The sequence below is a fragment of the Numida meleagris genome, chromosome 7, assembly GCF_002078875.1.
Source record: "Numida meleagris isolate 19003 breed g44 Domestic line chromosome 7, NumMel1.0, whole genome shotgun sequence".
NCBI classification, from domain to species: Eukaryota; Metazoa; Chordata; class Aves; order Galliformes; family Numididae; genus Numida; species Numida meleagris.
In genome coordinates this window covers 28283567-28301069 of record NC_034415.1, presented here as the reverse complement: position 1 = coordinate 28301069, position 17503 = coordinate 28283567, and the positions used below count along the sequence as shown (strand labels likewise).

Here is a 17503-nt window from a genome sequence, read left to right as displayed (position 1 = left end):
CTCCCAGGCTAAAAGTCACCTGTGCAGTCCCTGCCTCCCACCCTTCTTCCTTCTTCCAAGTGCTTTTGCCAACTTCTCACTGACCTGTACCACTGGGCACAATAGAACAGAGGGCAGACGCTGGGGTCTCTTGCCCTGCTCCAGTCTCTGCGCCTGCCAGTGCCACGTCCCAGAGAGGCACAGCTGAAATACGTGGTCCAGCCCGGCCCACCACCATGCAGGAACACTTTGTGGAAGATGCACAGCGTCATCTCACCGCCACCACGGAGCTTCAAAAGAAAGATTGATGCAGATGCTGCTCTCCCATGGCAGCTCCAGGCGAACTGGGGAGATGCCACTCATTCCTCAGTGTTTGCTTCTGTTCTCACCAAAACCAAAGCAGTAAGCAGCTATTTGATCTACCTTCTCCATTCTACCTCCTTCTATCTTTTTCTCCCCTTTCCTTTGCTCACAGGGGCTCAAACTCTCCCAGGTGTCTGAATCACTCAGTCAGGTAGATACACACTCCTGCCAGCCCTGGGAAAATGCAAGCTTTTTTTTTTTTTTTTTGTCAGCCAAAAAGGGAAAAGGAAAGAACACGTCTTTTTTTTCTTTTCTGCATCAAAGCAAGGCCACAAGTTGACAATCTTCACCAACGTGGCTATGGCTTCGCTCCAGCTTCACATGCCAGCCTTTGCAGGATCTGCAGCCAGCCACACCACCAGCCCGCAGACTTACTATAACAAGATTTTAATATTTGTAATATATTTCGGGACACGCAGGCGATCAGACTGGCTCTAACCTTATTTCAGAGCAGGCGTCCCAAACAGGCAGTGAATGCAGCTGTTTTCAGTATTAAAGCCAAACGTCGTCTGCTTGCAGCAGCAGCAAAAAATCTAGTCCTATTCCTCATTACAGACACAGGAATGGAGCGGATGGCTGTGAAACTGCTGGGTTTTGTCATGCAGACAGTGCTGTGCAGACCTTTGGGTCTGTGCATTCGCAGCCCCAGGCATCGGTCCAGCTCCCCAACAGCCCTGCAGGGAAACCTCCCGTCAAGCACACACCACCAGGGATCTGTTTCAGCCACAACATCCCTGGTCCTGGCGGGGCAGCTGTGTCCATCCACCCACCTGCTGGAAGGCAGCAGACATCCAGCCCTGCTGCACCTTCAGCACTAACAAGCACGATGCCGTGGGAACGCAACTCGTCACCTGCACTTCCATACCGGTCAAGGTTTGGGTTCCGAGGCCACGAACACACAAGAACTCATGTTTTTGGTATCCAAACTGTACCAAAATGTGGATCAGTAAGAACCAGCTAAGAGCCTGAATGAGCCTTAGCTACACACCACGCACATCTAAGCCCAGCAAGCTCTCACGTAACTCGGCTTAGAGGTGGCATGAGCTTCCATTACATTTTCAAAGAAACCCAAAACAATGCAGCTTCTCTGCTGGAATTTGTAATGACTGTATTATCTCATTCTAGCTGGTTATTCTTTTCTCTCGTCGCATGCATTTTCAAGCTGCAATAAATCATTCAGATGACACATTTGAAGCAGAGAGCACAATGCAGCATGCTCCCATCGCACACATTCGTTTCTTGCATGCTCTGCCTCTGCATCTTCCCTTCTCAAAACAGCTCTGCATCTCTCTGCTCCTTGCAAAGAAATCCTCCTTTTCAGACACTGAAACCTGTGCTAATTGATGTTGCTTCCCATTTAGTTTTGGAGGCTGATATTTTATTCTTGGACACACGTGAGAAAGAAGCATTCGAAAGTCTGAGGTTGCAATGACCAGAATGATGGGCTTTTTAGATGTACCTACAGACTCATCGTTAACAATTTACCAAATAACCACACAAATACAAAAAGGAGGGCAAAATTACATTTTTGTGACAATGTGGTGAAAAAGGAATTTAAAATTCATTAGGCTCAATTTCTTACCAAAGAGAAATAAGTAACCGGTCACTTACATTAAGCTAGCTACCTGCTACTACATTGTATTTTAATAGAAATACAGTGTATCATCTGTAGGACAGTATCTAAAATGTTAAAAACTGAGCAAAACTGTTGCAATAAAAGCCTACAGTGGCAGCTGGCAGTAACTCAGGAGGGAAGGCAGCCTTCCTCAACCACCTCAGCTTCACACTTGCAAACTGGACATTGCTGAAGCCCATCTAAAGCTAAAAAAGATTTGATGTTGGCAGTTTTCATCCTCCTCCTGCAACGTCTTCACGAACTTTTTCCAAATACGATTTATTTACTTCTCTTAAATCACAGCCTCCCACACACAAAACACAAGACGCTGTGTATCCAGGAATAACACTTTCTAATTTTAATCTCGCAGACCAAAGACTTTGAAATTCACGGTTTAAAAACAGATTCCTTGACCGCTGCTGGATGTTGGACGAACCAGCCGTCCTCCGCCCATCCCACCTTCCTGCCTGCGCCAGGCAGAGCTGCTTTCCCCATCAATAGTTTCCTGGAGCTGAACCCCACCAAGGCAGACAGAGGGGACAAACCCCACATCGAGCTGGACAGCCATTGGCAGAGGAAATGAAAGGCAGGTAAACTAATTCACATTAGACACAATTACTTGGGCAAAAAGTACGTCCGAGGGTGTCCAAATACCTGGACCGCAGCTGTAATGGTTTTAAATTAAATACCCTTTTATTGTTGAAATTGCTGAATGTATTACCCTTAAAGTAAGCATCCTCCATGTATTTATCCTCCATGCACGTTTCACACAACACACAGGTTCTGTCTCCAAAGCGCTGGCGTGGCCTCTCTCGAGCACACAGTCCATGACGGTGTGCCCAAGTGTCCAGAACGTGCACTGGGGCTGCCATCAAGGATGCACTGAAGTGCCTTTTTCTCCTTCACTTTACACTCCTCATCATGATGACAGATGCTGCTTTTTCCTCCAAATGCCATTTAGATCTCCAAAATCAAAAGCCAGACACCTTGTCTGGTTCTTGTATTAGAAAAAAAAAAAGAAGATAACCTACAAGCCTTGAATGCTAGATGGCTTGGCCTCCAGCCCCCTGCTCAGAAGCCCAGAGCCCTCCCGTGGCCATGGGCACCTCCTGGCATGGGCACCCACAGTGTGAGGCCTCACCGCCCTCTCAATAAACAATTTTCTCCTAACATCTAACCTAAATCTCCCATCTTTTATCTTAAAACCATTCCCCCTTGTCCTATCACTACGTGCCCATGTAAGAAGTGGGTCACATGCTAGTTTGTTGACAAGGAACAAAAGGAAGAAGAAATAAAAAAAAAAAAACCACTTTCTTCTGTACCAACTGGTGAGAACAGGTGGGGGTTTCTTCTTATTTGGTTAAAGCCAAGATACTCTACTAACTCAGCCTTCATTTCAGTACCAAATGCTACTCCCACACAACAGGAAAGCCTGCTGTAAGACCTCCTGCTCCAGGCCCACATGTTTTGGGTTCCCATCTTTTCCAACAAGCAAAAGGCAAAGCAGATCTCAGAAGCCACTAAACGCAAGAAAATAACTTTGAAATGCAATTATCTAACAAAACTTTTCAACACAATCATTTACCTGTGCTTTCCTTAGCAGCTATCCACAATCACGGCATCTGAAGAACCACCACCAAAGAAGGACAGGACCAGGACCTGGAAGCACCGGAGGTCTCACCCCATACAGCTGTGTGGGGAGCCCATCCCTGCTCCCCTCTGCTCCAGCACCACAAACACCTCCCTGGGCTGTGCTGAGGGGAAAGCACGGCCCAAGAGGAAATGTTTCTAATAGTTCCTTTGTGGAAAGCAAGAGAACCAGGAGCTGAACTGGAGACAGGGAGGTGATGAAAGCACCCGGCCCCTTTGGTGTGGTTCCATCACGTTGCCCTCAGGATGCTCAACGCCCTCGGGTCTGACATAGGATGAAGGCTCAGAAACAATTTCCCGAAAAATTAAAAACAATAAAATTAAGGAATTATGAGACTTTCTTGGTCTAGAATCCACAAAACTAGCACAGAAACCCTCCAGTGACCCTACCAAAGAAAACACACAACCATCTCCCCTCGAGGAGTCCCACCTCCAGAAGCCTTTAACAGGAACTGCCAGATGTGTCTCTATCAGAGCTTTTTTCCTCCGGCCTTATTCCTACCCGTAGTGATCCTAAGCATAGCCAAAAACGCCTGTTGCGTTGCAGCAGTATGTGCAAAAGTGGGCCAAAAATGGACAAAGCACTCAGCAGACAGCCCCACGGAACTGCCCAGAGTCACATCACAGCTTTTCTCAGCAGCGTGCTGTGGCTTTTCTCCCCGTCAGCACAGAGGCCGCAGCCTCGAACCACGCAGTCAAAGCCGAGCACAACGGTGTGTTCAAAGGGAAATGACACCAGTGAAAAGTTGGTTTTATCAGCTGCTTCTGGCTGAGAAGCTGGCAAAAGGAGATGTAATAGTTTGTTTTTACTAACGATTGGAAATGTGCAAATAGACTTTTGCAAAATCACTTGGGAGGCTCTACAGAGACCTTACCCGCAGCTGATAAAAGCGGTTCCGGTAAAGCCTTTAATGGCATCAGGAATGGCTATTATTGATTTGTGTCACCATTATTTCAAAATCAGCTCAGATTTCCTCTGTAAATTCAGAGGCAGAATAGCACCTTACAGAAATCTGGACCAGACTAGAATTCATGTAACACAAGATTCCAGCGATGCCTCGGCACATTCTCTGGTTTGTACTGGACAAGTCATGTCTTACCAACAGCCACTGGATAAGTATCAGTATTATTAAATTCAGTTTTCCATGGGAAAGAGAGCACAAGGATATCCTTACAGAGTCCATTAACACTGCATGTCATGCAACAACAGCATGCTACAGGGAAGCACTGACAGCAGAACACTCTGCTTTTTCTGATTCTCTGTAGTACATAATCTCACAGTTTATTCTGTATTAACCTTACAATACAAGAAGAGGTAGCATAGCTACCAGCTAAAACTGCCGGAATCTCTGACACTCAGACACAAAACTGACATACCAAATAAGTTACTTTAATGTTTAACTTACAGTACCCATGTTCAGAAAAAAGGAAAAACCAAAAAAAGCAGCCACGTTCCTGCTCAACCACACACAGATCCATCACTGCCAGGACGTTCTCCCAGCCACTGTGAGCTCCAGCTCAAGCCGGTTGCCATCCCAGTGTCACAGTCACGGGGAGCTCCAGCTACGGCGTGGCAAAGGAAATAGGGAATGGAGGACACTCCCTTCAGCTGGGCACTTCCACATGAGTGTGCAGAACGGAGAAGTTTCCCTTTTTTTTTTTTTCTTTTTGGCCAATCTCTTCATTGATAATTAATGAAAATAGTAATTGTTAAGCAAAAAAATTAATATGGCCTCCTATCCACAAACATAAGAAAAAACAAGCGATAAACAAACAAAAAAAATCCTCTGGTACTTCATGCTTGGTAATAGAAAGAGATATATTGTGCCTTCCTGTCAGAAGGAAAGCACAGTGCTCTATTTTATCTGACAACGAGCATTACATTTCTCCTCACCAGCAGCGCCGTAGTTCCTGCTGCACTACAACCAGCAGGCACCAGCCTCTCCTCTGCTGAATGAAGCGAAGAAAGAAGTTGGCTAACACACGCTGTATTGACTTTCCTGCCATCTAAACACGCCTGTTATCAGCCTTGCCACGGCTGGGAGAGCCCCGGTGCTTCATGGCTTACCTGGATGCCTTCATGCTAATGAGAGCCCTGTCCCCACGCAGGGTCCCTCTGCAGGGGAACAGCTCATTATCTACCAGCCCACCTTGCCACGCCACATCCAGCACCTTTTATCTGTGCAGGACAGCTGCGTTCCCCTTGTTTGAAGCGAAATGTCAGTCTGCAAGGCACAAAAGCTAATGCAGCACGGCTTACATCACCACCGATGCCTCAGTGCTTTGAAGGAACGGCTCAAAGCCGAATTAAAAATTCCAATTCCATCTCCCGTGCGCGATTGCCCTCCTGCCCTTCCACTAGCACCTCTCTCTGCCTCTCTGAAATGCTTCATGCTGGAAAAAAGGAATCCGAGTGAAACAGGATGAAAAACTGCTGCAGTCTTGGGCATTCGCAGAGTCTTCAACGGCTGTCGGAGCTGGATTCGGACCAGGACATCATCACGTCAAACAAATGAGATTTTGCTCCACTGGTTTCTACTCTGTAATTATTACTAAACTGAGCACCACTGCCAAATGTAAGAAGTAAAAAATAATTCTACTCAAACGTTAGTCAGCCTTCCTCAGTTTTTTTTTCCTCAATGCATTTTAATTTCACAAGCTGGAAACAACCTGAAAATAAGAAGAACAAAAATGGAAGCAGATTTCTGTGCCAAATGCTCGTGGACAGAAGGGAAGAAGCGTGTGAAACCCCTACTTCAGGGTGGAGAACTGCGGTTCTGGTATTTCAGCTGGTGTGCAGCGCAGCTTGAAATGGGATTTCTCTCTTTCAGGCTGTAAATCCACTGTCACTAACCAGAAGAGCAACCCACTAGAAATATATATATATTTATATTCTGTATTCTGCCAGTGTTCACTTCCAAAGAGATTAAATACGCCAACAGTTCTGGTGGCTGTAACTCCTTGCCATCACCCAGAAGTCTCCGCAAGTTTTCCAGAAGAAGGTGGCACGCCAGCCTCCCCCACGAGCCCCGGGACATCTCTGCAGCGTGGCAGCGTTCTGTGCCATCTGCTCGTCTTGCAAAACACATGGCTGGACAAGTTATTAGCAAAATAAACATAGCGTGTCTGCCAGCCAACCTGGAGAAGCATGTGCTGCACTGTTCGTTGCTTTTACACGCTGCTACGGAATCTGAGCAAGAATTAACATTAAAAGAAAAAAAACTAAAACACCACAGTGAGAAAGCAAGGGGGGGGGAAAAAGGCAACAAACTGCTGTATTCACAGTCAAAATGCATTTATTTCCTCCAACGAATAGACAAGGAGAAAGAGCCCCGTTTCCTTCACGAGGTGCAGAGGATGAAGGTGGCAGAGCTGTCTTCAAAATATCCAAGGCCCTCTGGGCTCGTAACTTTTGTTACTACCTGGCTGGAAACATCAGCGTGTAGCTGGAAAATTATAGAAGCACTTACCAGTGCTTTTCATCTTCAAAGCATTGCCTAATCCTTTCAACTCTCCCCGAAAGCACCACATCCTCACTTTGTGGGCGGAGACGTTACCGTGCCCGGCGCTATCCAAAAAGCAGTTCAACCGTTCTCACCTCGCACGCCCCGTGCCCATCAGAGGGTTCAATCATGCCAAAAACAAACCAAATGCTTGCAAGATATTCTACTTATTCTCTTCCTGCCTTCGCCTCCCAAAGAGAAGAACTTTGGTTGTGCGAACCAGCGGCCTCCTCTGTAATTTCAAATGTATTGGAGAAGCCAGGCTGAGATTGGCCAGGTAACGGAGTTGAGGGAAATTCCACTGTTAGGTGAGGTCACGACAACCACCAATTTTGTTACAATTTCAGTATAAAGCGGCACTCAGTTGTTAATTACTGCTGAGTGATGTCTCTGTCCAGGAGAACGTACTCCAGCCTGCCACCTGAGCTGCTCCTTCCCAGGCTCCAGCCCTCAGTGAGCCAGGACACGAGGCTATTTCACACGAAGCCTACTGAATAACAAAAAGCCATTCTGCTGCTCAGGCTCCAGCAGAGACATGACTGCAAATCCTCCTCCAAGGGTGAAGCCTGCTGCCAAACTAACATCAGCTCCTGATAACCACAGGGCCACTGTCACCACACGTGGTACCTGCATCCTGCTGCTGCTTCCAGCCCTGTTTCTCCACATGTTTTCTCTCCACAGGGGAACCCAGAGGGCAAACAACAGTCCGTGAGCTCTCCACAAAGAAGAGAACTTGGATTCCCTTGGATTTCATCTCCTGGGTGTAGGACTACTGCAGTTATAACAATAATGCTGCAGCTTAAAATGGCAGATTTCTTCTGCGTTGCTGTCGGTTCATTTACCCACTCACCAACCAAAGGTTTCTCCTCCTGCGCTCCAGCACTCGAGGAATAAAAGCGATGCAGCTGCTTCTGGTTAATTAGGGGGAGACGCTGATGAACTTTGGGGAGAAACTCAAGCAGATCACCCTGATCAAGCGCAGAAAGATGGGTGTGCACGCACACACACCACTCGTCCCACAAAGCATGTGATGTTCAGCTACAGCACTGCCATTAACCGCAGTTTTTGCAGAACTGTCAGAGCAGGAACAATTAATTGGTGCAATATAGGAAGTCAGACAATTAATGGATTCTCTTTAAGCGCTCTTATGGGAGCAGCACCAAGAGCTGCAGCACACAGCAGGAAGCAGTGGCACACAGGCATTGCCTCTGGGTACATACCTCGTGCACAGCACACTCAGCCGGCGATGCATCCCACGAGCTGTCCCCCACGTTACACTATTCCAGCTGCTCCATGCAGCACCATGAAAGGAATAAGTTTATATATGAACTTGGAGTACTTGCAGGTATGAGAAAAGAAAGCATTACTTAAAAGCAATAGTCAGATACAGCATCGGCGCGCTCATGCAAGTGCCTATAAATAGAGAGCTGTGATGGGAGTGCCAAAAACAATTGTCAGAGCGATGCTGGCATCAGGAATCTCCCATCTTCATTCCTTCCTGTAGCTTCAGTCTATGCTACAATGCAGACGTACACGCACCTCACTTCTCCCAACAATGGAAAGAAATGTGATTAGCTTAAAAACACTGAGCTTGTATTACTGCTGTGCTAACTACGTGAAATATTGGCAGAAGAAGAATGCATTGCAGGAAGTAGATGCCAGAAAGACGAGATGGATCTTGTTTGCAGCACTGATGGCTGCTCCAGTAGAAACCCAATGCATTGTCTATCTCCCAGTTCCAAACCCATTACATCCCACCCCTCTACACAGGCATTTAAGGCTCAGACATCTGGGGTTCTCCTCCTACCTCTTCCACTCGCTCCTCTAACACCTGCTCTGCAAGCTCCACCTCATGCTCCTTCATGGAAGCTCTGTCTCCAGTTTTCTCTGTTTCCAGACTGCCTGGCTCAAGCACACCCAAAGCAGCCCCTCACCTTCCTTCTATGTAAGTGAGCACTTCCATCCACCTGCCCCGTCCCTCATTGGATGTCTCCTCCCCACCTCCGAACTGGACCCACCCGTCCTCAGAACTCTCTCCCACAGTTCCGCCCCACTTCAGTGAAGGTGACACCACCTCCTGCCCGTCACTAGGACATAAGATGGGAGCCAAGCCGAGCAGGACCAGAGCATGAAAGCAGTGTGCAGGAGGAGCATTCAGCCCTGGCGCTTCCTCCCCTACCATTCAGAGAACTAGACAGAGCCCCAAATGACAGAAGTTAACCAACAGTCACCTCTTTCCTACCTCCCAAAACCATCTACACCCATTTCATCTCCTAATTTTTGACGGTTCCCACCTCCACGCATTCATCCCCTATGTCCCACACAGCCACCGGCACCCACCACCTCTGTGCTCCCATCGCTTCCTCCTGATTTTGGACCTATCTCCACATCGTCCCAAAACCAGGGCAATGCCCATAGGTTTGTTCCCAACTAAAGCACAGAAGTGCTCTCAATTTCCCCAAAATGCCACCCTTACCCCTGAGCACCTGCTTGCACCAGGCGACGGTCCCACAGCACCATGCTCACCACAGCTCTGCACTGGCAGAGAGAGCGGTAACTGCGCCAGTCTGGGCAGGTTTGGGCAACTTCAGCCCTAAAATCAAGCACGAACCACAAGCTGCAGTGACACATGTCATAACATTTTTTGTTCTACTGTAGGAGGTCAGCAAAGAAGCTTCAAAAATCAGGGGAGGTTCATTTTCACTTGGTTTTAATCTTAAACAGCTGTAATAATGTTACAGGGCAGAGCAAAGCACAGGCTGTGCATTAGTTTGATGGGAGTTAAGGCAGCCAAAATATTAAGCATATAAAAATAGAGCTCAGTATGAAAAGGGTTTTCACAGTTTAACAACCGGTCTCACCGCATTCAATTACTTTGGGGCTTTAAAAATCCAACTGATGGTAAATATGGTGCTTTCACATCGTGTGCATCCCTGTGCACTAGCAGCCAGATGGCTGCATCCAGCATCATCCCTAGGAGGAAGGTTCACTGGTGTATCCCAGAGAGGTAACCTTGCCTTTGTCTGCAAAGTTGCCTTGCATAAGACAACAGCAAATCCCAGAATTGTTTGAGCTGGAGGGAACGTTTAAAGGCCATCTGGTCCTACTCCCCTGCAATGAACAGGGACACCCACAGCTCCACCAGGTGCACAGAGCCCCGTCCAGCCAACATGTGTTGGCCACGACGCTGTTAGAGTTTGGGGAGCTGTGATTTTCTTTGTTCAGTTGGTTGGGGGGGTCGGTTTGTTTTCTTTTTTGAATGCACCAGAAGCAGATTCAGCGATGCAATTACCCTGATTTAATCTGCACTTAGTAGAGACTCCACCATTACGGTACCACGGGGAAACACACACATATGGACGCACGGCACAGGGAAAAAGTGACTTTCCTGCATTCGGCGCAGCAATAATCTACCTCGCGAGCGGAGTCACTCGCATTCGCGTCTTCTCAGCATCGGGGGCACGAGGCAGCACAGCGCACCCCGGACAGAGGTCGCGACACGCCGCTGCCTCGAGGTGACAGAACGGAGCCGGTTCAGAGCAGATCAAAGGCCATTTGGGTAGAGACCCCCGCTGCTCATCTCCCTTTCGGCTCGGAGCCTTTCAAAGCCGCATTTGCCACCGACCGTTCCTTCCCCGGCTCCCATTTCGCAGAGCCCCCCCGTCCCCACCTGCGGGGCGGGATCGCGGCGGGATGCCCGGGGAGGAGGGGGGTGGGGGGGTGCGCTCTTTGTGCCGCGCGGGCACCGAGGGATGGCGGCACACAGCCCCGGGCCGGCACAAAGGGAGGGAAAGTTTGCAAAGAAGGGAAGAACAAGGAAAAAAAAAGGGGGGGGGGGAAGGAAGAAAGAAAGGAAGGGCAAAACCCGGGATCGGGAGGGAGCGAGGAGGCAGGGCAATCCAGGCAGCCGGGCCGTACCTGCATGGTGACGACCCCCAGCTCCTCGGTCGCGAGCTTCCTCATCTGCGTGGCCAGAACTTGCGCTTCCTCCAGGATGGAGAACTCCGCCTCGGCGGCGCCCAGCCCGCACAGCATTGCCAGGCACAGGAGGCCCAGCGCTCCCCGGCCCCGCGGGCGGCGGCCCCGAGCGGCGGCCTCCAGCCGCCCTCCGCCCCGCGCCATGCTGCCGCCGCGGGAGAGCCAAGGGCACCGCTTCCCCCGCTCCGCTCCGCGCAGCAACGCCGCGCCCGCCCCGGCCGGGGCTCGCTAGGGCCGCGGGGCGGCCGCCATGCGGGGGACGGCGGCTCCGAGAGCGCTGCGCCCCGCGCCCGGCTGCGGGGACTGAGGAGAGCGGCGGCGGAGAGACGCAAAGTGCGGAGCGGAGGAGGAGCGGGAGCGGCGGGGCCGGGAGCGGAGTCGCGGCGGGGAGAGGCGGGGGAGGCGTCTGGAGCCGCCGCGCTGCGGGCGGGGGCAGCGCGGGGCCGGACCCCTCCTCCCCTCTCGTCCCGTCCCGTCCCATCCCATCCCTCCCCTCCCCTCGGCCGCCGCCCCCCGCTGCCGCCCGCCTGAGGAGCCCGCGGCGCGGAGCGGATGGGGCCGAGCTGGGCACGGCCCGGGCCGGGAAAGCTAGCGCGGCTCCGCGCAGCGCTGCGAGGCGGACATCTCCACGCGCTCTTGTATTTACTTCTGATTTCCCTTTCTTTTTTTTTTTTTTTCCTTCTTTTTTTTTTTTTTTTTTAAAATCAGAGTGCTCCCGTCCAAAGGGCCGGGCTCCCCCCAGCACCCCCACCCCACCTCGCTAACGAGCGCCTCGTGTCAAAGCCTCGAGGGTCTGCGCAGTTATTAAACACATCTGACCTGCAGAGATGAGGTGGCTTCAAGGCCCACTCCAGACGTTAATCTTTTATAAGCGTGGTGGCAGCGCGCTGGTCTCCTGGAGCAGTACATTCCACGAGTTAACGATTCATCAGCACCAGAGCCCAGCTTGGTGGTCTTACATCTCTGTGCCTTGTGCAACCCTCACTGCTGCCAGATGCTGCACGTACTCTGTTCCTGGCGTGCAAAACACAATTGGTACAGCTTCCATGTTGTTTCTCTTAACAGAAAATGTCTAGAAATGGAGTTTGGGCCATCTTTCGTGGTTGGTTTCCTGACATCTCCCGGGCACTGGCACTTCAACACAGCAATGCCCCGGCCCTGGCTCCCTGCCACCAGTCTTCTATGAATTAATAGACTCGTAGAACCATTAAGGTTGGAGGAGACCTCTAAGATTCCCAGCACAGCCCCAGCTCACCCCCCATGCCCACTGCCCACGTCCCTCCGTGCCGCATCCCCACGGCTCTGGAACACCCTCAGGGACGGTGACCTCCCAACCCCTGGGCAGCCGATGCCAGTGCGCACCTGCTCTTTGGAGAAGACATTTCCCCTAAAACCCAACCTGCCCCTCCCCAGGCACAGTGTGAGGCCGTCATCTCTTGTCCTATCGCTGTTCCCTGGGAGCAGAGGCTGACCCCCACCTCACCCCAACCTCCTTTGTGGAGGAGTTGTAGGGGGCAATGAGGTCTCCCCTGAGCCTCCTCTGCTCCAGGCTGAACAGTCCCTGTTCCTTCAGGTGTTCCCCACAGAACTTGTGCTCCATGCCTTTGTGCACGGGTTGAATAAACAGAATATACAAATGCTTTATCCATTTATCCTTGGCTTTTACTCTTCTAGGTGACTTACAACTCTAAAATAACATATCTTTTCACTTACCCTTAGCAGTACTTCTAGTTTAGGACTGAACCAAATGACACCTCTCCAAGCTGCTGTACCTCTTATTTCCACAGCTTAGGCAGCATTGGCCACCTGAACAACAAGGCATTTTCTTTCCATCGTGCTGAGGCCCTTGGACTTCTCTTGGAGTATTTTCCCTAGGCCCAAGAGAGAGAGAAGCTGAAGGGAGCCAAATTCGCTCTTAGCACCAGTCATTTTCATATTACATTTTATGAGCTTTTTAAATTAGATTCACTAGTGGAGGACACAAAGGTTTTGAATTATAAAAGCCAAGCAGTTTTCAAACATCTTGGCTACATTACCCACGTTTTTAAAATTTCGTTTCTGACCCCAGCTGCATGTTTGAAAAGAAAAATCTATCTCTGTAAACTGTGTCAAATAAAAAATTATCCCATCGAAGCAACGGCTGGAACCACCGAATCTCCATCCATCCAAGGCACCAAAATTCACATTTCCAATCATGACATCACTACGTTCGCACTACAAATAGTCTCACCCATTTTTATTTTTGGTTAACAAACTAACCTCAGGAAACAAATGAGGCAACTGTCCTTCTGCTTCCGCAGCCCCGGGATCCTGCTGATGGCAAGGAAACTGATGGAGCAGGATGATAGGTTTCATACACAGCCCAGCGATGCACCTGGCAGCCCTGGAGGCAGAGCTGGCTGCTGGCATTGCGGCCTTGCAGTGCTGCCTCCCACCTCCTCCTGGAACCATTGCTGCCACCTCGAGATCGGCTTCCACACATCTGGAGTTTTAAGGAAAAATAGGAAATGACTCCCTCCAAAATATGAATTAAATCCATCTCCTGTTCCTTTGGGATAAGCCTTGAGGAAGAAGGATAAGGCCCTGTAGGTGTGATGGTGTCACAATGTACCCTGAAGAGGAGGAAGAGACAGTAAGATGCAAACGCCAGGAGAAGAGATCAAGTCTCTGCTGCACTACCAGCATTCAGGCATAAATAATTCAGCCGTTCAGATTTGCAAAGATGAGGCCATGCTGGAAATATGTCCTTTTCCTAAACAACAGGGCGAAAAAATGAATCTGAAATTCAAGTGCTAGGGTAGGGGAAGAAGAGGATCTTATGCTGAGAGTGAGTGTCCTTCTGACACAGCGTAAGCAGAGAGGTCAGTGCGTGCCAACATGGGGAACAGAACAGTACGATGCCTCCACAGGAGCTCGTACCCATGGCAGCACCAAAGGAAAGCTGTTTCTGTAGCACGTGACGCAAAATGTACTGAGCCAAGGTTAATTCACTGCATTTATCCCTCTGCAGTGATCATGACTTTCTTGATGTATCTTCTGAAGTTCCGTTACTGATACTGAATTTGTATTTTCAAGACTGTAAGCTAACTATTTATCCAGATACAGATCCACACGAATACAAAATTCTCTGTGGAAAAAAAAGCAATATCCTCAGCTTGCTGCACTAGCTTCACTTTGTGGCGAGTCCCTGCGCTGTCTGAGCAGATCAGGAGCTTTGTGTGTTGGAAAGGCATGGTCTGATCTCTGGAAAATCTCCTTGAAAGTGGCACTTCTTGATGATACTGATCTTCACACCTGCGAGCAATACAACATGCATTCCAAAAGTGGTGAAGCAGGCAGAAGGCTTGTCTGGCAGCTTCATGCATCCTCCTGGATCCTCCACAGCCTTCTGCTGGTTGCTCAGCCTGCAAGCTGTGCTCCGTGAGCCCTGCAAAGGCAGCAGGGCACTCCCAAGGAACCGGGAAACTCTTTGTGGCTGTCCTTTCCAACCTCAAAGCAAAGAATAATTTAATCTTTTCATGTATTATACATTGGAAACGACTGTCCCTTGAACGCCCTTCATTAATTTCTGACAGGGAGAGCATTTTGTGTAATTGTCTTTGTATCCATACACCTTATACATGTTCATATTCACGTCTATCACACGGCAGGGTCAATAAGGCTGTAAATACCAAGTTCTATCCCAAAGCCAGTGCAGCTTCTGCCCACCTAATCTCTCACTCCCCTATGGATTACAACCAGTGAAGAAAATGGAAAAAATGCCTGCAGTCCTCCCCCGTCTGTAAGTGTGCCTGTGAGAGCGTTCTTTCCATAACACCATCATCATCAGATAATATTTTTAATGAAAGCCATCACGTTATGTAGTTTCAGAGTGTGTGGTGTGGGATTTCAAAGTGAGCATTGTGCCCAGCTGTATAGCTCGGGATGGGAAAAGCCTGATGAGAGCAGCACGGTCAGATCACCGCAATTTGGGTGCAGTCTCCTGTCAGGTCAACTGCTTTTCTACTAAATTCTAACTAAGAGGTGATGTAAGGAAGAAAATCCCTGCCACAAGAGGTAGACAACAGGGTGGGGGTATGGAGCAGAACGGGAGCTGGAAGCCGATGGATGGGGCATGAAGTTTGCTATTCCTGCTGGCCCTAGAGAGAGAGAATGGGCACCATGCAGATGGGCATTTTCTTACCCTGCACTGGGAAGACTGGGGACAAGGGCAGCTCAGCACATCTTGTTTCTCCTAGCAGAATATCACCCAGACAAAACCGCTGCGGGAGCATGATGTTGCAACGGACATTCACAATACAGGAAAGATAACAGACATAATTTATCACAATGTAAAGAGAGTGATGACCTGATAGTGCAGGAAAGCTGCAGTCTGGGGTTAATAGAACCCAGCCCGACTCTGGCTGAGCACCTCTCCTTACTCCAGCAGCCCAATGTCTTCAGCATCTGTTTTCTATATTCCATGCCTAGAGCCAGACCTAAGCCGGCCAGTAACTCCAGACCACTGAGAAACAGGTCAGGAATTCTTCTATGGAAGCTGCATGTGTGTGTATATATATGTATAGATAATATTTATGTATATATGCTTCAATTTATGCTTCAAAAATACCACGTGGTGAAAAATCTTCAGAAGTAAGGATATAAAACATCCCATCACAAAACAGTTGGGATATACATACTTCTATATAGATATACATTATATGTATGTGCATATATATATACGCTGTCTGTATATAACACATGTGAAGACCCCTATTAGTGGCATGGCAGGGAAGCAGCTCCATTAAGGAATGACGTGGTTCATCAGATGGCAACCCTGACAAATTGTGAATGGGAGTCAGGCTGCTTTTGAAATACGTTCAGGGAATTCTCTGAATATCAGTGGTTCTCTCCTGAATCAAGACCATGTGAATTATTAAGCATTTCTCTTGCTCATGGATGAAAGGATGTGCCCATGCTGTGAAACAGAGGATGCAAATTTCTAGTTCACATTTCTTGATCTCTTCATTCTTCTGTGGTTCTTCTCATTCTGATTAATTTTTATCTGCACACATATAATGGAAAGATCAAACATGATTAGGAAGACCCCATTTGTGAAATTATTGATAAAATCAGAAATCTTGCTACTTGCACTTTTTTCTACATTCTTAAAAAAATCTGAAAAAATATTTCTTAAAAAAAAGCAACAGATTTATTTTCCATTAAAATAAAAGTAAAACAAAGGAGAAAAAAAAAATCTAAAATGCCAAGTGAGTGTCACATTTGCTGTTATTCAGAAGGTTGTGCCTGAAGGCATTCACTCCATCAGTTCATGGCCATAGGGGCCACCAGCCTAGCCAGTGCCACTGGTCATGCAGACTGTGGGGTACTGGGGACAAGGACATGTCCAGCTGCTCTGCAACCGCAGTGGTCACTGCTTGGGTTGCACTGAATCCCAAATCAAGGACAGTCGCTACCATCCTTGGAGCTGCCAGGCCACAGCACAGACTCAGGGAATATAAGCAAGCCATAGTTTTTCAGAGACTTGTAAGAGGGCTAAATCAGGCTGGGTTTTCAAAGGTGTATTAGATGGCACACTGTTGGCCGGTGTGGCAAAACTTAAACTGAGACTTTTCAAAGAAGCAACTTTGTTTATATTTTTCTATAATCTCATTTGTAGAAATGGCTGAACCCTTCAGCATGAATATCTTGGACTCTACAGCAGAAAATAGCAAGGCGCTTTCCAACACAAATAGAAAAAAACTCTGAAAACTTGGATCTTATCGCTGAGAAATGGCAGGCAGCCTTGGAACAGGCACTGCTACTGGCAATATTTGTGATAATTCCGATACTGTAATCTCTTTATCTTCCTTCTGCATCTCTTCTTTTATCTTCACATTGATGTCATGGAACTCGGCACCAAAATATTCCTCCTTCTATTCTTTTTCCTTTGGCTCCATTCTAAAAATTGAAATCAGCTCATTTTTATTATTTGAAAAAAGCAAAAGATACTGGTGTACTTTCCGCATGCTGCTGAACTCTCGGTGACAAGGAGCAGCTCTCTTCTCTCTTGCCTGGAGGACCATGTCTTGCCATGAGATTGAGCACAAACACAGCAGTGATGACAACGCTGTTAGAGGGAGATGATGTGGATGGAAACATTCGTGGTGGTGACAGAGAGAACATGAGAGTCACCCACCTTTCTGCCATCCCTTGAGAAACAGAATACATCTCAGCTGTCACTGTAGCGGAAATTCTTTGGGATTCCTGAGCTGAATCCCCCTCAATGTGCTGAGCGGGCACTTTATACACAGTGTTGCGCTGCTGTTAATGTCAACATCACCTAGGGCCCAGCCATGCACAAGGCAAAGCTTGTAAGGTGAGGTAAGAGCTTCTGCTTAACCTGCTGATAGGCTTGATGCAGCATTTTGTAAAC

At 48.5% G+C, this 17503-nt stretch overlaps 1 protein-coding gene and 1 long non-coding RNA gene across 4 annotated transcripts in view; both read right to left on the bottom strand.

The window, feature by feature from the left end:
- The window catches only part of CACHD1 (cache domain containing 1), a 92346-nt gene extending 81085 nt beyond the window's left edge, over positions 1-11261 (bottom strand). The window contains exon 1 of one of the 2 annotated variants that reach the window (XM_021404232.1): positions 11029-11261. In XM_021404232.1, coding sequence (XP_021259907.1) covers positions 11029-11232 — 204 coding nt within the window. In that variant the 5' untranslated portion in view covers positions 11233-11261. The remainder of the gene's footprint in view (positions 1-11028) is intronic. The other variant, XM_021404230.1, reaches the window with a different exon arrangement.
- Positions 11807-17503, bottom strand: part of LOC110402849 — a 49222-nt gene continuing 43525 nt past the window's right edge. For both annotated transcript variants that reach the window (XR_002441338.1, XR_002441339.1), the window contains exons 6-8: positions 13348-13570; positions 12802-12959; positions 11807-12102 (exon numbers count right to left, since the gene is read on the bottom strand). This is a non-coding gene — a long non-coding RNA (uncharacterized LOC110402849). The remainder of the gene's footprint in view (positions 12103-12801; positions 12960-13347; positions 13571-17503) is intronic.